Genomic DNA, 21,841 nt, shown 5'->3' with positions numbered 1-21,841 from the left:
TTTGTTATTTTATGCCATTTTGGTTTGTTTGCCACATTTAATTCAGTCTTTATTTTCATTTAGTTAGTTTCTCTTTTAGTGAACATCATCTACATGTAGTATATCTTTGTCGTGGAAAGTTTTTATTTCTGCATGAAATTTGAAAGATAGCTTTGCTTGGATGTAGGGATCTTGGATGGCAGTTGTTTTCTTGTGGAGCTTGAAATATCTCATTCTAAGCCCTCCTTGATTCTAGGGTCAGAAGTAAGCCTCATTGGTTTGCCTTTAAATATGACCTGACTTTTTTTCTTCTAGCTTTTAATATTCTTATTCTCTGTTAGGCATTTTGATTATGATGTGTCTTGGAGAGGTTCTTTTTTGATCTTGTCTTTTTGAGGTTCTATTATAAGCATCTTATATGTGGATGTCTATCTCATTTCTGAAGTTAGGAAAATTTTCTGCTGCTAGTTCACTAAAAGGTTCTCAATATCATTAGCCTGTGTCTACATGTTCTCTTCTGTCCCAGTGAATTTCAGGTTTGTTATATTGAATGTTCCCAGTTGTATATTTTTATATTCTTATATCCTATGTTGAAGATCTGAAGTTGTCTTCTAGACAGCCTAATTTGTTTAGTGACACTTCCAAGTGATAATTTAATTCATGTGTCTCTATCATTTCCAGGATTTTGATTGGTTTCTTTTCAGTATCTCCATTTCCTTATTGAAATGTGCTTTCACCTCCTGTATTTGCTCTTAACTTGTTCCCTAGATCTTTTTAGTTTATCATTTTATAGCCTGTCTCTGGGATTTCATTCACTTCCATATATATCAGTTCCTTTGGGGGATTGTGAATTTTGGGGAGATGTTTGCCTGTTTCTTCATGACTTGTGTATCAGTTGAGATAATTTCCTCTTTCTTTTTATGCATTTGTCCTTTGGTATGTAGGGTGGTTTTTTGTTGTTGTTGTTTGTTTGTTTGTTTTTTGTGGTGGTGGTGGTGGTGGTTGTTTTGTTCTATTAACAAATGAGTTGATATCCAGGAGTAGAACCTGAAGTCTCTCTCTAGTTGTTCCTATTTGGGGCCTGGTCATTGCTTTTTTTGTACCCTTATTCTCTGTGTTGAGGCTCTAGCAGGGCTGGCTCATAGCTCAGTGAGGTTTGCTGTTTTGTGGTTGATTTGTTGAGTGTTGCTCAGCAGCAGGATCTCCACTCTGTGAACTTGAATTATCCTAATCACTTCCCAGCCCCTCTTAGAGAAAGGGGGAGCAAGTTATAGCATTAATGTTAGCAATCATTGTTGAGCCTTAAAATAAATGTCCTGTGTCTACTTTGACATCTATAACATGAATTAGCACCTGTAGAGGAATGGTGGGGTCAGCATTTAACATCAGCACCAATAATAAGTAAGCATGAACTAGATCAGACATTAAATAGCAGATGTCTACTACCTCATCCACTGTATTAATAATCACAAAAACACAAATGGGGTAGGAATTACATAAACTGTGAAATTCTATCAGCTAGTGGGATACAGTTTCTTAAGAGAAAAATAGAGTAGGATGGCAAGAGAAATTTTGGATATATTTAAAAGTGAACAGAGGAAAAGCAGGTAGCAGATGACAGATATAAAGGAGGAGTAGAACATAACTAAAAGTAATAAAGCAGAGGAAGAGGGAACCAAACAGTTTGGCTATTAGTGGGGGAAGAGAGTGAAGAAAGCTTAATAAAAAGAACAAAAAACAAGGTATAAGCAATCAAAAATAAGATCAAAACAAATCATACCCATGTAAAATTTTATCCCCAACCAAAGCCTTATTCTAAAGCTAAATGTAAATGAAGAAAGCAGTTAAAATGAAAGAAAAATTTTATACACACATACATATATAATCAGCACAGCAGGAACATACAATCATATAGACTGGAAAAAAGTAAAAAAAATTAAAAAAAAGGAAAAATAGGGGAAATAAGGAAAAAAAATTAATGAGAAATAAAGGGTTTTTTCCCACTGCAGTGGTTTAAACTGTTGGCAGGAATAGATGTTCATTATTTATACTGTTGTGTATTTTTCAGTTTTGGGGATCTGTGACCCTTATGTCAAGGGCTGGGGGTTGTTAAGTCCCCCTTCTTTTTTGTTTCTCATCAGTCTGCCAGCTGTGAATGGCCAGGAGCCAAAGTTAGTTTTAGTAATTCTCAGCTTCCTGTCTCAGTGTAGGATGGGATAAACATGGGACTGCTGACAAATGATGTACTTCCATAGTGGGGCTAGTACAGAGGTATAAATTAGAAGGTGGTATAATCTTGGCTAACCTTTGGAACTCAAATTTTGAGTATCTGAGATTTCACCACATACCCTGTTGCTGGGCAGATGCCAATCTCTGCTGGGTACCTGTGGCCTCCTGAAATTCTACTTTTAGGGTGAGGAGTCAGAACCTCCCAAGGCCTGACATATTCACTGCCATGGATGTGAATTATCCAGGATCAGACCTGGAATGCAGAGCTGACTGGTTACTGGCATCTTCCCAGGTACTTGCATTGGGCACCAATAACCAAAGAGGCTTGGTCTCCTCGGTATCCCAGCCTGAATTGCCTTACACAAAATTCTCATTGTTCCTGTTTCAATGATGCTGGTCCAGGTACGCTCTGAATCCCACAATGGGCAACTGCTGGGTCAAGCTGGCAACATCTTTTATGAGTTCCTAATCTCCCACCTCTGCTCACTGCTATGTGGCCACTTAAAAATGGTTCCTACCAGACTCTGGTTGGTTTTCACTTACCCCATTGTCTCTGGGTTTGGTTAAGATCAGCCTGCTTCTCTATTCTACAAGTTCCCCAAGCCAATGTTATTCACCATGCTTTCCCTGTCTGATTTTGTTACTGTCCAGTGTTGAATTTCAGTGAATTCCCTTAGTCACCTACCTCTCTAAAGTAGTATTACCACTGTTTAAATCATGAGCTGATGAACTGCTGGGGAGTGTACCTTCTTCTAACTCACCATCTTTCTATCTGTCATGATTTTTTAAGAGGCTAAAATATGGTATGAACTGTATTCTGGTAATATATCTTTCCCTTCTATAAGAATTCTGACTTTCCTAATGTTGTTGTTTTTTTTTTTTTTTTTTAAACCAACAGTTCTTTCACATCATTGGTTACTTCTCATTGTGATTTTCATCTTGCTCCATCATACTTGCAGGCTCATAACAGAGATCCTTCCTGCAGTCTTATGGGAAATTGTGATAGGAAGGTTCTCGTGACCCACGGGGCATTGTGCAGCCTATAGACTTGCAATGCAGTGGCTCTATTCTTTGTTAGGTTCCACTTGGTTCTGTCTCACCTTGAGATGAGAAGAAATTATGTGTACCATGAGAGGGTTCTTAAATACTTCACTCTATCAGCCTCCTCCAGAGGAAGCTTAACCCTGCTTTCCAGCACTTCTTTCTCAGGGCTATAATGGCTTCTGAATTGAGTAGCATCTCCTGGAGGGAGAGTGGTGACTGGATGGATAAAGCCTAACAGTCAACTCATGTCCTTCTGATTGAGATTTCAGAATGTGTGGTCAGTGAAATTAGTAAAGGAAGAGGAGTTCTTAGAGTTTCTGTGATAAGAATTTTCTGTATGGCTTATAAAACAATGGTGCCTAAAAGATGGGCATTTCTTCTTTAAAAACCTGGAATGAAGAGTGTTATTCTTGGTAGTGACCACAGGTTAAGTTTCTGTGGAACAGTTGATCTGGTACCCTCAGTGAAGTGGTGCACAAAGTGTTTGACATTGTGGTTGGCACCAAGCACACAATCAGTAAATGTCAAATACCAAGTTATAATGATTGTCTTCTAGTGAAAGGCCCCCTTCCTCATTCAGCTTTTTGCTTATTCCTCAGAGAATCACATTTTGGAAGATGTGAACAAATGTGTCATTGCTCTCCAAGAGAAAGATGTGGATGGTCTGGACCGCACAGCTGGTGCAATTCGAGGTCGGGCAGCCCGGGTCATTCATGTAGTCACCTCAGAGATGGACAACTATGAGCCAGGAGTCTACACAGAGAAAGTTCTGGAAGCCACCAAGCTGCTCTCCAACACAGGTGCGGGGACTCTCCCTCCATAGTGCTTCACACACGGCCTGGGTAGGGCAGGCTATCATTCTGTTAGCCTGGGCCTGGTGGTTAGGAAAAAGGAAGTGGAAACTTGGCTCTAGTCTTAACAGGTTTTGGGTAGTACACCACACTTGTAGGAAGCTAGTCCGCCGAAGTCAGGCTTCACAGGAACATATCATGGGTGATCATGGATAAACAAGGAACAAATCCCAAACATACTATTTAAGATGAACTTCTGAGTTAAGTATCCCATTAATGAGTAAATACTAAATTAATGGTTTTATTTTTCTCATCCTTCTCCCCCCCCCCCCCCCAATCTTCTTGGTATTGGGACACTGAGGCCATCTCAACCTCCTGAGTTGCTAGGGTTACAGGCATGCACCACCATGCCTTATTCTTAAACACGACCTCAAGTTAGTCTCACACTTCAAGTTCCCAAGCATCCAAACCCTGAATTGCAGTTTGTTGAGAGACAAAGATGATTATATGAGTCTTTGTAAATACTGCACTTAATTTACCTCACCAATAAATACTGTTCACATGGGGAGAAGTATAGTCTCCTAATGAGCCTTGACTTTTCTGACTTGAGGATTCAGGGAAGGTTGGTAGGATGCTGTCTCCTCACTAGTGCAACCTGCCCTGTTTTTTTCTCTTCAGTCATGCCTCGTTTCACAGAGCAAGTGGAAGCAGCTGTAGAAGCCCTCAGCTCAGACCCTGCTCAGCCCATGGATGAGAATGAGTTTATTGATGCCTCTCGCCTGGTTTATGATGGTATCCGGGATATCAGGAAAGCAGTATTGATGATAAGGGTGAGTAACTGCATTCCAGACATTTTAACAGCCTCTTTCTTATCATATGCTAAACTTGAGCTATGCGTCATTCTGGAACTCAGCAGATGCAGTGGCAATATATTAAAACCATGAATCTAAAAGCTGTTAGAATGAGATATATTTAATTATATTGTCTAAAATGACTGTTAAGGGGCTGGGGTTGTGGCTCAGCAGTAAAGCGCTCACCTAGCATGTGTGAGGCCCTGGGTTCGATCCTCAGCACCACATATAAATAAAGGTGTTGTGTGCAACTACAACTAAAAAGTAAATAACATTTAAAAAGCAAATAAGTAAATAAAATGACTGTTAACTAACAGCCCAAATTTGGGCTGAGAAGGGGAGCTAGCATGAGTTGGCCTTGAAGACTTAATTTAGGGCAGTTACTGTAGTGTGTGGCTTTGGTTTTAATTGGAGGGGAAACTACAGAAATACAGATTCTTAAGTTAATTTTAGAGAAGGAAATATTTCCTTAACATAGGCTAAAGTTATTGTTTACATTAAGTGTCCCTCCTGGAAGGGATATGCTAGACTTTTAGGCAGGATGCTAGAGTCTTAGGGTATACTGCCTCCTTGTTTGACCAGTCTTCTCCATGGAAACAGCAATTCTCATTGTCTGCAAGAAAGTCCTTGGCCTCTTCTGGGGCATAAACCAACCAGTTTTAGAAACTACCAATCCCACCTTAGTACACCCCTATGGTGCTGGGCCTAGCTGTCCTGGCTCTCTTGTCCCACAGCAGTTGATCCCTTGCATGCTGCTGAGAGCATAAGCATGTTGCTCTGGAGTCTGAGGAGACAGGGTCCACGAATGTTCTTCTCCTGGCCAACTGGATGGCCCTTGCTGTAACTGCAAAGCAGGCATGTGGAATATGGCATCTGCCTGCTGTACAGATGGTGCATTGATGGTGCTCATGCAGGCTCCAGGCTCATCTGGATGTATTGGTGGGGCCCCAGCTGATGGAGGCTTTGCTGTCTTTATTCCTGCTGCTGTGCTAAGGAACCCACATTCAGCTAAAGCCTGGTATAGCAGTGTGTGAGGGTTCCAAGGTCATGTATACCAGTGGTGATGTACATTTTGCCAAGGTTCTTTCCATATTAGCATACATCTAGAAATAGAATTTTAAAAGCCCTAATGGCAGGGCTAGAGTTGTGGCTCAGTGGTAGAGGGCTTGCCTAGCACGTGTAAGGTCCTGGGTTCGATCCTCAGTACCACATAAAGATAAACAAATAAAGACATTGTGTCCATCTCCAACTTTAAAAAAAAAAAAAAAAAAAAGCCCTAATGGCAGAGGTGTGGCTGGATGTCTGAGGCTGAGCCAGAATGGTGTTGAAGAAGGTTGAAGCTGTGTTCATCTAAGAGATGCTTCAGGCCCTGTAGTGCTGTCTTGGTTGTGAGAAACCACTTCCTAAGAGCAGGCAGGAAGCTTGGGTTCTTCATCCAGTGAATTCCCTTGTCTCTCTTGATGCTGATTTCTTCTCTTAAAAATGGAGGTAATGGTAGCTTTGATGATTTTACAGAGACAGTGTAATTGATGGGTTCCTGGCACCTAATGGCTGTTCTTACCATGTTGATAGACATGTAACAACAGGCATGTGAAGAGTGATAGACTATACAGGGAAGCCTTTCAGGACAAAAGTGAGGTAGCCAGGAGTGCTTATGCAAGGCTGAGGAAAGAGGCTTCATTTGGAGACACTGTGATTTAGCTTCTCACTTGCTGTTCTGCTCTACATCCCTATTTCTGTCTCATAATTCCCCTACTTCAACTTCACTTCCATAGCCATGCCTTAGCCATGTCACTACCAGTATCTACACCCCCTCCATTATCCCAGTTTCAGTGTTCAACCTACTCCTTCCAGTACTGTGACTCAGAACAGTCCTTTGAGCTCACCAATATTTTAGTTGGATGGTCTCCCCACTTGTTATTTGCATTCAACCCTCAGGTCCTTGATTCATTCATTTATTAGTTTTGAGTCTGGGTCATATCCATTTCCCCTCTTCCTTATTCATACTTTGCAAAATGTAGTCCTAGTGAAGTCCTGCACTCTCTTGCTGGGTATGGTACAGATCAACACAGCCACCCTGATAGAGGTCACTGAAGCCATGACCACGTGTGGGCCCTTGGTGCCCAGTATCAGTTGTCCATCTCCCAATTCTAGCCTAGAGTCTATAGCTGTTTCATACTTCCTTGCTTTCCTCAGCCCTCCCACACCTGAGCCCCCATTTCCTAATGTGGCCTTTTTGCTGATTCCACTCAGGATAATGAGGCACTTAGAAGTCTTTCCCCTCTGCTTGTGCCCCATGGCTTCCTTTTGGTACCACAGACATCCCTGATTATGCTCCTGGCTGAGGCCATCCCTGCAACAGGCATGAGATTCCATGTTCATTACCTTACTTCATCTACTTTTTCTGTTGGTTATTCCATAGTAAGAGGGGAAAGAAATCTCTTGGCCCTTTTTCTTCTCTGTGTTGGTTTGTCATCTCACTAACATTGATGGGGCTGTTGGGAAGTCCCTGGCCAACAATGAGAAGCTGACTCTCCAATGTGTAGCTTGTATAGCTGACTTGCCCACTCCCTGAGCACTTGTTATGCCCAAGCTTCTTACCTTGATCACAACATCATCGTCCTCATTCAGGCCAAACCTTGGATTCTCCTTAAGTTCTCTCTGTTGCATACCTCTCATCTGTCTTACTAGCTTTTCCTTCCTGATAGAGAATCTGAACAAGCCCCCATCATCTGTCACCTGGTCCATCTGGAGATGCCTACAGTCTCATTGTCTGAGAGCAGGCAGAGTGATGCCTTCAAGCTTTGGTTAGATCATGTCATCCACTGCTTCAAACTCTCCAAAAGCTGCCATCACTCAATTCTTACACTGGCCTGTGAAGCCTTCTGGGATCTGATTCTGTTGCCTTTCCATCCCCATGTCCTGTTGCTGTCCCCTTTACTCAGAGCAGTGAGCCAAGTCCCTCTTTTGTGGCCTCCTTGCTGTTCATCTGCTTCCCCAGGCAAACACTCCTCCTCCATCTCCCTTCACCTTCCCACAGCACTGCCTTAGGAGACCTTTCCTGACTATCCAGTTTCCCTTCACTGCTCTATATTTATAACATTTGAATGTAATTCACTTATTAGTTTGTTGCCACTGTTCTCATTAGATTATGTAAAGAACAGGTATCTTTGTGTCATTTTGTATCTCTAAGGCCCAGAATAGCGCACTTAGATACTCAACCTCAATGGCTATTTGAATATTAGAAAAGGAGTTGCTGGTTTTCTTGGCAGGAGTAGTTCTTTGGTCTGTGATGGGTGGTTGGGGGAGGTTAGAGATGATGTTAGGAGACCCTGCTTTGAAAAGCCCCTGAGTGCACAACACTAAAGATATTTGTGACCACAGCATTAAAATCACCAGTGGTGGCATCAAATTTTGTGCCATAAAATCAGCAGGACCCAAGGGTCTCAATGTTGATGTGCTCTCTGGTACCTTGTGTGACATATACCATTCTTACTTTGTCTTATTCAGGGAGGAGCCCAGCCTTTGCACATGTCAGAACCTTTGATGCTCTTGTTGGTTTCTGAGCACTTCTCACATGTCCTCCATTGAACCTTACAACAAGCCCCTGCCCTGGGCTTGGATGAGGGACAGGTGCAGATGAGGGCCTCACCTTGCTGCCCTCGTCACAGGCCAGCTGGCTAGGCTGAGAGCCAACCCCAGCTGTTCCACTTGCTGCCCCCTTTCTGATAACTCCTGGAAGACAACAGTGTGTTTCAAGTAGCTAATCATGAGGCTGATAGTTTGTGTAAAATAAGACTTTATTTCATAATTCAAGCAAAGAGCTAAAACCAGTAAGAGTCCATTTGGAATTTACTGAACCCTTACTTGCCTCTTTTCCTTTGATAAAAGTTTAAAAAGAAAATCCACAAAACTATAGAATACATTGCCTATTTTTACTCCTTAAAACAGTCTTTCATTCCCTAAGAGAAAGTCCAGTATTAATTTTATGTTATTTTCTTTTTGTCAAAAAGTAGGAAAGTTCTATTAGTCTGATCAATACTGTAGAAAACACCCGTATTTTTAAGACCTTTTCCACCAACAATAGTTCTCACCTTTGTCTTCAGAAGCAGCTGTTGGAAAAATAACATTTCAAATGAAAACCAGCTAGTTGTGCACTTCATAGTCCTAGCTGCTTGAGACGTTGAGGCAAAATGATCTCTTGAGCCCAGAAGTTTGAGACCAATCAGAGAAACATAGTGAGACCCTGTCTCAAAAACAGGGAGGGGAGGCAAGCCATATATCATACAAAGAAATTGTATATTTATATATAAATATATTTATATATAAATCTGTGTTACGAAGAATTAAGCCCTGCCCGCTGTAAAAGAAGCCTTTTTTAGGAAGTGCTGATGTGGGGCCCATACAGGAATGATGAGTGATTCAATTACCTGTTAATGTTTGGAAATCTGCACCTTAAATCCCAGAATTCTGGGTCCTTCATGCTTTTGGCCAAGAAACAGTGTGGTTGGAGGCCCAGGGTTGTGTCTGACTCACGATCTCTGTCTTGGTGGCAGACCCCTGAGGAGTTGGATGACTCTGACTTTGAGACAGAAGATTTTGATGTCAGAAGCAGGACGAGTGTCCAGACAGAAGATGACCAGCTGATAGCTGGCCAAAGTGCACGGGTAAGGAAGTGCTCCTTGGGGCATTTTAACTTGTTCTGCAGACCTTTCCTGTCCCTCTCAAGCCTTGCCTTTTTCTCTTCCGGGAAAACACTCTCAGTATTTTTCTCTAACAATAGGACTGAAGTTAACCTAAGTTGTGGCACCTGCTGTTCAACTGGAAGCAGAGCAGGAACATGGACCTCCTCCTCAGCTGTGCCCTAGGGTTCTGGTTTATGATAAATCCCTAGGTCAGAAAGGGCTTAGGATCTAGTCAATGCAACATTTGTTAAAAGGATTGTGAAATTTGAAAAAGATTGCTGCCTTTGCCCAGCTCACTGATACCGTGGATATGAGCTATTTTAATTATTCATGAGTTAAAAAAAAAAGTAACAGTGGTACATTCAAGAAAACCAGTCAGTCATTGCATTCAAGTCATTAAATCTTCAATCAATAGCATTTGTTTTTGGAAGGACACCAAGAAATATTTCTATGGAGAAATTTTTTTTTTTTTTTTTTTTTTTTTTAACTCCTTGGAAATCCATCTTGAGCAGTGACCATGTCACTGTTTTAAGTCCTGCTCAGGCACGAACACTTCAGGAAACGAAGAGGCAGAGCCTTGGCCCTGGGCCTGTGGCCTTGAGGGCTCCAGGTGCTGCTTTAACATGGTTTAAGTGGCTGTCAGCCGCTTAATGTATGTTCCACTAGAATGTATGTTCCTCAGCAAATTCTTCTCTGCCTTTCTCTTCAAAATTAACATCCTAAAGCTACTTCTGATATACTTTGAAAACTTGGACATGTCCATTCAGAGCCCGCAGGCTCTGAATGAGCTCCACACATTCTTTATCGCCTCCTCTCATTTTCTGGGAGGCAGAAGATAAAACTTTTAAAGAATTAAACCAAATTTAAACCAGTTTCTGTTCCTACATAGATGTGACTGTGAAAGTTCCACACTAGCTTCTACCTCTCTCATGCTCTTTCCCTGCACACTAAATCTTGCTCTTGAAAGTGGTTTGGGAATTTAGGCTGCCATAAATGTCAGTAAAAAATGAGAAGAAATAGCCCTTCAGGAAAAATGAACCCTATTAAAGCATTATCCAACCTATGTCATACACTGCCTGTTGGAGATATTCTTGGCTAATGCACTGTGAGAACTTCACACTCTTTACATAAGAACTTTCTGTACTTCTGAATGTAGGCAATCATGGCTCAGCTTCCCCAGGAGCAAAAAGCAAAGATTGCGGAACAGGTGGCCAGTTTCCAGGAAGAAAAAAGCAAGCTGGATGCAGAAGTGTCTAAATGGGATGACAGTGGCAACGACATCATCGTGCTGGCCAAGCAGATGTGTATGATTATGATGGAGATGACTGACTTTACCCGGTGAGCAGCACCCCACCCTGGCGGGCTGATAGGAGACAGGACAGTTTTCTTCCCCACAGGCCAGGTTGCTTTGTAAGACATCTTCTGTTCTGTTCATCTCTGAACCTGCGGGGGTGTCATGGACAGGGATCCTTGTTCTTGTTTTTCAGAGGTAAAGGACCACTCAAAAATACATCAGATGTGATTAGTGCTGCCAAGAAAATTGCTGAGGCAGGATCCAGGATGGATAAACTTGGCCGAACCATCGCAGATCACGTAAGTGACAAACTTTCCTGAACTTATCTCTGAGCTTATCCTAGGCTCAGACAGTCCAGATTGACCTCTTGCTGAGGTGGCCATTAGTGATCATAGCACTCTTATATTATCCAAAAATTGTTCTAACCTATTTTAATCCCACCATAAATTTCTAAGGATTTCTGTATTCCTGTATTGTCTTTGACAAATCTGAGGAGCTAGGTCTGGTTCCCATTAGAACTCATCTCAGTTAATATACAATGAACACTTGCTGTTGATTTTTTTATTTCTCGGTTGTTAAGAACTTCAGGTCTGAGCAGAAACTGATTCTGCCAACCCTAACACACTAGAAACACGTGTATCTCTTATTTCATATAAAAATCAGGAGCCCTAGTGGGGTGGGGGTAGTGCACATCTGTAATCCAGCTACTCGGGAGACTAAGGCAGGAGAATCACAAATTCAAGGCCAGCCTAGGCCAACTTAGGGAGACCTTTAAAAGTGTCAGTGGTAGAGTGTTTGCCTAGCTGTGTGAAAGAATCCCCAGCATGGGGACCCCCCCCACCCCATTGGCCAGCAGCATTTTGAAATGCTGCTGTGCCTAGCTGGGGACAGATTTCCATGTTCTTTGTATTGTCTGTTCTCAACCAGCAGTTTCATCCCTTTATTCCCTCATAGAAGCATAGTTTTCTGACCTATTACTATCTCCTAGATAGTGTGGTGCTCTAAGATTATCAGAGAAGCTAATTTTTCCCTCCACATTATTTTCTCTGAATTATTCAAACTTTCAGCCTCATCTACTGCCAGATGAGTGACAGCTGCCCCTCATTACTCAAAGCAAATATTCTGAAATCATCCTTCACACCACCCAGTAAGAAGCCTTGTTGCTTCTAGTGACACATATATGGTGTCAAGATACATATATGATCTTAACAGCTCTATCCAGAGCTCCATTCCACCTATCTTGACCACCATGGCCGCTCTTTCCTGTCTTCACCCTATTCTGCATGCAGCTACCAACACTGCCATCATAAAACACAGGGCCTTCTTAGAAAAAAATTCAGTCTCCAGAATGAACTACAAGCCTCATTTTATACAACTCTGTTGTTCACAGTGAGGCCCCAGTCTCATCGGAAGAAAGTGTTTCAAACATTTGAGAGGTGTGAGGATTCCTCCTTTAGGTAAAGCAACCTGAGATTCAACAGTATCAGGAGCTGGGCAGGGCCACTATTTCCCTGTATTTGGTCACGGTTTCTTGCTTTGGTTTACTTATTCATCCTCCATCTTTGCCTCAAGTGAACGTCTCCTGTCATTGGCTGTTTAATATTTGCACCCAAAACTGGGCAAGTAAAATGCTTCATGGCAGAAGAGCTATTTGTTTGACTGGGTAGTGTCTGTAGCTTAACACATTCTTTTCTATAGAATCAGGCTCTTGCTGAGACTTTTTAGGGCCATATGCTTCCTCCCTACTAAAAAATTGAATCCTTGGCAGTGGTGGTTACTCCCAAGTTGTGGAGTTAGTGGAAGGAGGGCTCAGGAAGTCTTTGTCCCATGCTATGCAGCACAATTAGGGCTCCCCGAGGGGACTTGCCTCCTTCCCTGAGCCAAGTGGACTAGGGATGTGAACACCCCAAATAACTGGGTAATTTATCTCTCTTGCCCTTTGCTCCAGCAAGAGGAGAGGAAACTTTCAGAACTGGGCCTAGTGTGGGGTGCTGTCACTGGGCCTGCAGTGTTATTGAGCCTGCTGAGTTTGTTCTCCCCTCAGTGTCCAGACTCAGCCTGCAAGCAGGACCTGCTGGCCTACCTGCAACGCATTGCCCTCTACTGCCACCAGCTCAACATCTGCAGCAAAGTCAAGGCTGAGGTCCAGAACCTTGGTGGAGAGCTTGTTGTCTCTGGGGTAAGTGTTAGTGCATTCCTGCTCACCACCTTTTCTTACCACTATGTCTAAAATGAAAGCAGCCTCTAGTCTTATGTATATACACTCCTCACTTGGGAGTTTCTGCCTAGCACATGTTCCCCAAGTTCTCTCTTGGTCCCCGGAGGCCACAAGCTGCACATCTCCCTGCAGAATTGCAGCTCTGTTTAGCATGGCATGATTAGTGATAGCTACAGCCACTACCAGAGCTGGCCACTCATTTGGAAAAATATTTTTATCTATCTTTCCCAGAGAAGAATTAAGCCTCTTCAGAAATTGCAAAGTAGACAGTCTGCTTTCTTCTACCCAAAAGTGCAGAATTGTAGCTATTCTTTTTCCTGTTAATCGGGTCTCAATTTTGGGTCCTCCTCACCTTGTTTTGCTGAGTCCCCACAACTTCTGTTAATCCCATGGAATTTCCTTTAAAAGGAATATTTCAGCCAGGCACAATGAGACACAAGTATAATCCCAGCTGCTCGGGAGGCTGAGGCAGGAGGATCAAAAGTTTGAGGCCAGCCTGAGCACCTTAGCAAGACCCTGTCTCTAAAAAGTTGGCAGAGTGCTTGGGTAACATACACAAGGCCAAATACTGCCCCCCAAAAATTGAACATTTGACACCCTTTACTCATCTTATGGAGCAATCTTCCAGATCCTCTAAAATGAGGGAGGAGATGCCTGTCATGAATGAAAGCAGAGGGGGAATAGGTATATTGGTCAGATAGGGGCCTGACTGGATTCCTCCTCAGTGCTTCTAGTTCCTCAGTCACTCAGTGTCAAAAAGATGCCAATCCACCTCCAGTGTTTGTTTTGTGAACGAATGTTTGAGGGGTGGAAGAAGGCAAGATGATGATGACCTATATACTTTCTTGCACGCCCTTTCCTTTGTCAGAGGATCTGAAACATAAGTATTTTAAGGCTTTTTGTATCCAATCAGAAACAAGGTTGCTGGCCAGTATTCTGTACTCTGGGGACCTGCCCAGATTGTGGTGCTAGAGGGTCATTCCCATCAGATATGACTCTTTACTGTCACATTCGTGCCTTGTAGGTGGACAGTGCCATGTCCCTGATCCAGGCAGCCAAGAATTTGATGAATGCTGTGGTGCAGACAGTGAAGGCATCCTATGTAGCCTCCACCAAATACCAAAAGTCCCAGGGCATGGCTTCCCTCAACCTTCCTGCTGTGTCCTGGAAGATGAAGGCACCTGAGAAGAAGCCCTTGGTGAAGAGAGAGAAGCAGGATGAGACACAGACCAAGATTAAGCGGGCATCTCAGAAGAAGCATGTGAACCCTGTGCAGGCCCTCAGTGAGTTCAAAGCCATGGACAGCATCTAATTCTGCCTTAACCACCTGCCCCCACCCACGGGGGCTCTTAAAGATCAATCACTGTTCTTCACTCAAGTATACTTGCTAAGTAGAGAACACTTACATAGGAAGATTTTGAAACCAGCCAGGTGGTGAATTTTGCCAGGATATGTTTAAATTGGTCAAAAAATGCTTTTAGATTCAGGAGCATATTTCTAGCTGTATTTTTATAAGCTTAAATAAAAATTCCATAACCAAAGCAAATTCCACATTAACTTGTTAGTAACAATCAGATTGGAATACCCATTCTCTCAGCAAAGAGAGTGGACTCAACTGTGGAGGAGGGATGTCCCAGAAAGGTCTTGCAAGGGATAAAAAACATATCATGAAAAACAAAAGACACAAAAAAACTCGATTTTTTTTTTTTTATGAAATGAGAATTATAATGCATGGCTACAATTACTAATGCATTCTGCTGCAGAACATTAAAAATAATGTTGCTTTTTTTCAGGCTGGGATGTTGGGATGCCGTAATTTGAACATGCTTTGTTCTCCCCAACTGCATAGGCAAAGTCATCATTGGGCTCACTTCTAATAATTGCAGTGTTTCCTGCCTTAGGCTTGCAATAGAAGCCTGACAGAATGAATAGTGTTTGCTTAGGCCATAATTTAGATTTTACCTTATTTGTGATTACTACATTGATTACTATAGCTAGAAGGTATACTTTTACTGTCTTATTTAAATTTTATTAATTTGAATGTTTTTTACACTAGCTTTTCCCAATAAAGTCCACTATGAAACCAAATATAAGAGGCTGAAGTCACTGTATCTGGTTTCAGGAAGCGTCTTGGGGACTGGGTTGCAGCTCAGTGGTGCAGCACTTGGCTAGGGTGTGAGAAACCCTGTATCAGTTACCAGAACCACAATACTCTTGGACTTGTCATAGCATCTGTGCCCTCCCCATCTTCTCCCAGGACAGTTGCTCAGTGAGGGACACTATGCCCATAGTTTTAGGGAGGGCCATATTGCCTCATAGGCTCATGACAGGCCACACCCTTGTCCCGTTGAATATCCCAACCTGTATCTCCATCTTGGGAACTCACATGAACATTCTTCAAGGTTCACATCAAGACCTTGGAGGCACAATTGATTCTTCCTTTCTCTTCTACATTTTTTTTCTTAACATTCAACCATGCCATAAAAATAAGTGCCTTAGAACTAAAAACTCACCTTAGCTCCCCGTCTCTTCCCAACAACCATCCCCTTCTTAGTCAAAACTCCTTAAAGAAATGGCTGTTGTCACTGTCACCTTTATGTAAGTTCTGTCACTTCAGTCAGCTGTCATCTTGCCTGCTCTAGCTTCATCCCTCTTGCCTTCCACACTGCCACACTGGCTTCTTCTTCCACGATCCCACTGACCACACCCAAGGAATGGTGGGGGGGGGGCAGTCCTTGTGCAAAGCACTTCCATTTCCAGATGCCTCCCCCGGGTTTTCTGTCTTCACCAACAGCTTTTCTGTGTTGAAGGATGTGTCTGTACCTGGGCCTCTTCCTTTCTCCATCTATGCTCACTCTTCTAATTCGGCCTCTATTCCTATCTTTTAAACTGTCACTTGGATGCCTAATAACATCTCAAGCTTGACCCGTCTGGACCACACTGCCATCACTGCCCTCTACCACTCATGCCCAAAGCCCCTCTTGCTGTTTTCCCCACCTCACTAGCTGGCACTACTAGTCACCTCATTTCTCTGGCCAAATATCAAAAAAGCAAAACAATCTCTTTTTAAAATATAAGATCTTCTTACTTTCCTAAACCACCTCTGTTTACATTCCGGGTCGTTATCAGTTATTGCTGTTTAAACAGATTTGCAAAACTCAGCAGCTAAAACAGTTTCTGAAGGTCAAGAACCCAGGAGCAACTTGGCTGGGTGGTCAAGGTTCAAGGTTTCATGACCATGAAGCGGCAGTCGCGACATCAGTTGAGGCTATGGTGTCAGCTTGACTGTGGGGCAGGGATCTACTTCCAAGCTAGTTGATGCTGCTGTTGGCAGAGGCCTCAGATCCTTGCCTTGTGGGACCTTCCAAAGAACAGCTCACAACATGGCAGCTGGCTTCCCCTGAAGTGAATGATCTGAGAGCAGCAGCAGCCAGATGGAAGCCACAGTGTTCTTTTAAAACCCGATCTGGAAAGTGATTCCCCATCACTGCTGCTACATTGTTGGTCACAGACCTATACTGGTGCGACCAGGAGGTGGGCTGCCAGCCAGCAGCAGCCTCCCTGACCCAGCTTCCCACAGCAGCCCGTAGCCCATGTGAGAGAAGCTAGTTCACGTCTCCCCCTGAGCCCAAACTTTGCATTGATTTTCGGGCCCTCAGTAAAAGTCAAGGTCTTCAGTAATGGCTATGGCTCTGCACCCTCTGGCCTTTCTCTCTAACCATTCTTCATCATTCTCTTTCTGTCCCTGGTCTCCCTGACATTCCTTCAACATGCCAAGTGTTTCCTGCCTTAGCCTGTGTACATGAGGTCCCCAGCCCGGAAAATACTTCCCAAGGGAGCCCTGTGAATTCTCTAGCATTTCCTTCAACTGTCTCATCAAAAATCACCTTATTAGAAGGACTGCCATCCTTATGGTGTCCTCTCTTCATGGCTTTGAACTCTACATATCCATTTGTTTCTGTTGTGTACTGTTTGTGGGCAGCAAATCTTTATTTTGTTCACCACAGAATCACCAAGGTCCAGAATACCTCCCACACATGGAAAGCACTAGAGAAATAGTTGCTCCACATTCTGTGGCTACTTAAAGCAGCCTCCCTTTACCTGGCCCCTGCTGACACTCAGGGATGTTCTTCTCATTATTTGGTTTGTTTTTTTTTTTTTAATTTTATTTGTCAGTGGACCTTTATTTTGCTTATTTATATGTGGTGCTGAGAATTGTACCTCTCACATGCTAGGACAGTGCTCTACCACTGAGCCACACCCCCAGCCCTCTCATTGGCTTTTGTTTAGTTTGTCACACTACAAAACTCTCTCCCACACCTCAGCTCCAGATCCAGTCTGTCTCCATCTGTTTCACCTGATGTCTACCACCCCACCCCAGCAAGACCCCAGGCCCCATTGCATCAATGCCCAGCTCTCAGCCCAGCCGCTGGCCTGAACCCCTTACTGGGGTCATTGCAGAGGCTCCTGAACAGCTGCACTTATTTGACTGCCTCAAATCCCTGTCAAAGGCCTGTCTGGCTGCCCCCTTAACCATCTGACCACTCTTTTTTGTGTCCAGCCCTGGGGCCCTGCCATTTGCACTCACACTGCCCTCTAGAAGCATTTCCCAGAGGGCCCCAGCTCTCACAGGGAGCCCGTTACGGAGCCGCATTCTTCCCACCCATATGGGTCACAGGCATTCCCCAGGCCTCACCATCGCTATAGTCTCTCCTGACCTTGATGCCATTATTTACAAGTTTGTTTTGTTTGAGACAGGGGTCTCGATATTTTGCCCAGGCTGGCCTTGGAACTCAGCTGATCTTTCTACCTCATTTTCCCAAGCTGCTGGAACTACTGGCGTACAGCCCAGCTTAAGAAGTCAAATTTTTTAAATTTAAGCTTCTTTTTAAGCAGTATCTATTGTTTGATGTGCTGATATTCTTATAATATTACAATAATATTTTAATATTAACTTATGGATCACTTAGTCATCCTTTATAGCACATTGAGAAACAGCAGCCCCACTGTCCCTTGTCCCCTTGGCCTGTTCCCTCCCCTGCCCCAGCAGCACCTCCTGGGACCATCACAGCACCTGCCTCCTTGAAAGCAGGAGTCCCTCTGTTCAGGAACTCAGCACTGGCTCTGTTCTTCTCCTGTGTCCAGAAAAGGACAAAAAAATCAGAGTTAAGAGTGGTTTAACATTTATTGATTTAAACCACTCTATCAAAGATGCTAGAGCGCCAAAACTGGCAACCAAGGATGCACCTCCAGAGACCTAGAGAGCCTAATCCTGAAACCCTACTGTCATCCCTGACCCCCCAAGCAGCGCAGCCTGGGCAGAATGTGAGGAGACACTGTGTCCCACCCTGCTCTGGAGAAGTGCTGGTTCCCACCCCTTCACTGTTCAGTAAGGGGACTGCCTGGTCTCTGCATTCAGACACTTTCTCTGGACCAGGACCTACATGCTGTTGCTATCAGCAGTTTCCATGACACACCCAGAGTGAGGCCTGGGGGCAGAAGCCAAGTCCCAGCTCCCTCTACCCCACGGTGCCTGTCACACAGCTCTCGTGGCCCCTCCAACTTGCTTCCCCACCACCTGCACACACTGACCTCATGCAGAACCCTCAGCATCCCCCTCGCTGGCAGTGCCTGTTCCTTCCTCAGGCGGGCTCCCCGCTCCCACTGCTAACCACCCGCCCTGGGGTGGCTCCTGTGGCCCCAGGCAGATACTTCAAAGGCCCCCTCACCTCTGCAGCCCTTGTGCCCACAGCCTCCAGCCTGCTCCAATCTCCACCCAGGTCAGGGCCACCTTCTCACAGGAGAGGAGCTGCCACGTGCTGGCACCCCAGGGCCAGTGTCTGGCTTTACCATATCACCTCATTTCATCTCCAAAACTGGTGACAGTGCTAGCACCACTCCTCCAACCTCCTAGCTGAAGAAGGGACGGAGAAAGGTGAAGGGGCTCACCCAAGTTGCCTAGTGGCAAGTGGCCCAGGCCACCGCCAGATTCAAGACCCAATCCCTCTAATGCCCCAGGTTCTGACCACCCGTACTGTAGCCTCAGAAGTCCCTTACATGAGATGATAGTGACCGCTTCCCCCTCGCTTCTGCTCCTACCCAGCTTGTTCTCCTTGAGGTCTCTGGTATGGACGAGTTCCAGGGCTTGGACCTTGGATTTGGATCCTCCTCTTCTCTGTGTCCAACCACATCAGCCTCCAGGCTGATGGTCCCAGGCAGTGGTGTGCTAGCAAATGTTTAACAGATGGCTCTCTGGGGCAGGAAAGGGTGGGTGTGTGTATGCACACATACATTCCTTTATTATGCATTATATTGCTATAAAGGAGTAAAGCACACAATTTACAAATATATCAAAATACACAACACTCTACTTTGAACTTCGCCTAGCTGATTATGAAGGCTTTCACTGATTTTTGCAGTGCTCGTTTCCATAGCATCCTATGGCTGCCACTGACAAATGAGTCTAGTTCCGACAAGAATGTTGCTTGACCTATATTTTTGTTTACCTTAAGGAGCAAGATGAAACAACAAACCCTTATGGTGGAATTGTACTTGTTAGAAAATGAGTGACTTTGTGGAATCAGCAGTTGTGAATTACTGTAAAATGACTCTCTCCATTTTTTGTGCTATTGACAATATCACTGCTACAAACAACTTACTTTTAAGTTTAACTGGCATTGTTAACTTTTTCCTCATCATTTTCTTAAGTCTAGACTATGAACAAAGTGGTAAGTTGATCTGCAGCATGTCCCGATTTCCATGGTGTAAATACTGTATCACATGACTGGCAGTCACTGTGGCAGCCATCTCCTGGACACATCCAGAGCTGGATCATCTCCAGATCATGGTAACATGTAGGCATTAGAAAAGGATTTGCTTTCTGAATTCATTACCTTTTTGAAATTTAGGTTGGAATTCAAGTACAATCCACTCTTTCTGATGTACCAGCCCTGGTGGCCCACGCCAATAATTCCACAGCTGGGAAGGCTGAGGCAGGAGGATCAGGAGTTCAAAACCAGCCTCAGCAACTTAGTGAGCCCCTACATCTAGACAGATAAAGTATTTAGAAAGGGCTTGAGACATGGCTCACTGGTAAAGCACCCCTGGATTCAATCCCTAGTACAAAGCAAAACAAAACCCCAACTCATCCCCCATCAAAGAAAGTCCTGGAAAAACCCTTTCCTTATATTTTCACCTTTTCCCGAACACAAACAGAACCCTACAGCCTTTCGAGTCTGGCCAAACTGCATTTCAATTAGCATGATGCTTGTGCGATGTGTGTGTATTGTTGTGTATAGCCTTAGCTCATTTCTTTTTTACTGCTGAGTAGTATTCCTTATGAGGGTGTACTATAAATTGTTCATCCATTCCCCAGATGAGGGCCACCTCAGTTGTCTCCAGTTTTTGTTTTTTTTTTTTTTTTAAAAAAAAAAACAAACAAATAAAACTGATATATAAGCATTTGCATCCAAGGTTTTGTGTAAACAAATTTTTGTTCATCTCGACTAAACACATAAATGAGACCACTATATTCTGTGCCAAGAATATATTTACAAGAAACTGCACGCTGTTTTCTATGGGGTCTACGCCATTCTGCACCCTCCAGCATGCAATGAGTGTCCAGTGGCTCCACTTCCTCCTCCTGTGGTGTCAACAGGCTTCTTTGTTTCCGTGGGTTTTTTTAAGCCATTTAATAGGCAGATAGCAGTGTCTCGCTATGGTTTCATTCTGTTTCCTTAACTACTAATAAGGTTTGGCATCTTTACATGTGCTTCTCTGCCATCTGTATCTTTGTTGGTGAAATGTCTTTTCAAATCTTTTGCCTAGTTTTTATTGGGTTGGGTATTTTCTTACTGGTGATTTTCTTACATACTTAGTCAACTATCTGATTTGAAATATTTTCCTGGTTGTAACAAGTTTTTTATTCTCTTTAACAGTTTCTTTCATGGAATAAAAGTTTTTCCAATTTATCAATGTTTTCATTTTATGAATGGTGAGTTTGATGTTCTGAGAACTCTGATTCCAGGTCTCAAAGATTTCTCTCCTGTTTTCTTATGAGTTTTATCATTTTATATTTAGGTCTATGATTGATTTTGAGTTAAATTTTGTGCAAGATATCAGGTATACAGGTCAGGGCTCATTTTAAAAAATACAACTCTCCAATTGCACCATTTATTGAAAAAACAATCCTTTCTACTTTGAATTGCCTTTGCACTTTCATCAAAAACCAACTGACATGAAAACAAAAACAAACCAATTAACTACACAGTAGTTTCCCTTTATCTGTAGTTCTTCTTTCTGTGGTTTTAGTTACCATTGGTCCTTCGTGGTCCAAAAATATTAAATGGAAAATTCCAGAAACAAACATTTCATAAACATTTCATAAACTGTATGACATTCTGAGTAGCATGATAAAATCTTGCACCATTCAGATCCATCTTGACCAGGCTGTCCAGTGTATCCATACTGTATATACTACCTGCCTGTTAAGTCACTTAGTAGCCATTGTGGTCATCTGATCAACTGTCATGTGTTTGTGCTCATGTAACACTTATTTAATAATGGCCCCAAAGTGTAAGAGTAGTGATGCTGGCAATCTGAATATGTCACAGAGAAGGTATAAAGTACTCCCTTAAAGTAAAAGGGTGAAAGTTCTCAATTAAAAAACAAAACATATTGAATTTGCTAAGATCTATAATAAAATGAATCCTATTAGAGAAATTTGTATTGATTTTGCTATCACACCTCAA

General features: G+C 43.2%; 1 protein-coding gene across 1 annotated transcript in view; it reads left to right on the top strand.

Moving 5' to 3' along the window:
- The window catches only part of Ctnna1 (catenin alpha 1), a 170,428-nt gene extending 149,367 nt beyond the window's left edge, over positions 1–21,061 (top strand). The window contains exons 12-18 of the mRNA XM_076856886.2: positions 3,852–4,052; positions 4,722–4,873; positions 9,451–9,561; positions 10,736–10,917; positions 11,067–11,172; positions 12,918–13,052; positions 14,116–21,061. Coding sequence (XP_076713001.1) covers positions 3,852–4,052; positions 4,722–4,873; positions 9,451–9,561; positions 10,736–10,917; positions 11,067–11,172; positions 12,918–13,052; positions 14,116–14,403 — 1,175 coding nt within the window. The 3' untranslated portion in view covers positions 14,404–21,061. The remainder of the gene's footprint in view (positions 1–3,851; positions 4,053–4,721; positions 4,874–9,450; positions 9,562–10,735; positions 10,918–11,066; positions 11,173–12,917; positions 13,053–14,115) is intronic.
- The last annotated feature ends 780 nt before the right edge of the window (positions 21,062–21,841 follow it).

Source organism: Callospermophilus lateralis, chromosome 5 (genome assembly GCF_048772815.1).
Source record: "Callospermophilus lateralis isolate mCalLat2 chromosome 5, mCalLat2.hap1, whole genome shotgun sequence".
In the NCBI taxonomy this organism is placed as follows: Eukaryota; Metazoa; Chordata; class Mammalia; order Rodentia; family Sciuridae; genus Callospermophilus; species Callospermophilus lateralis.
This window is presented reverse-complemented; position numbering and strand designations above follow the sequence as displayed.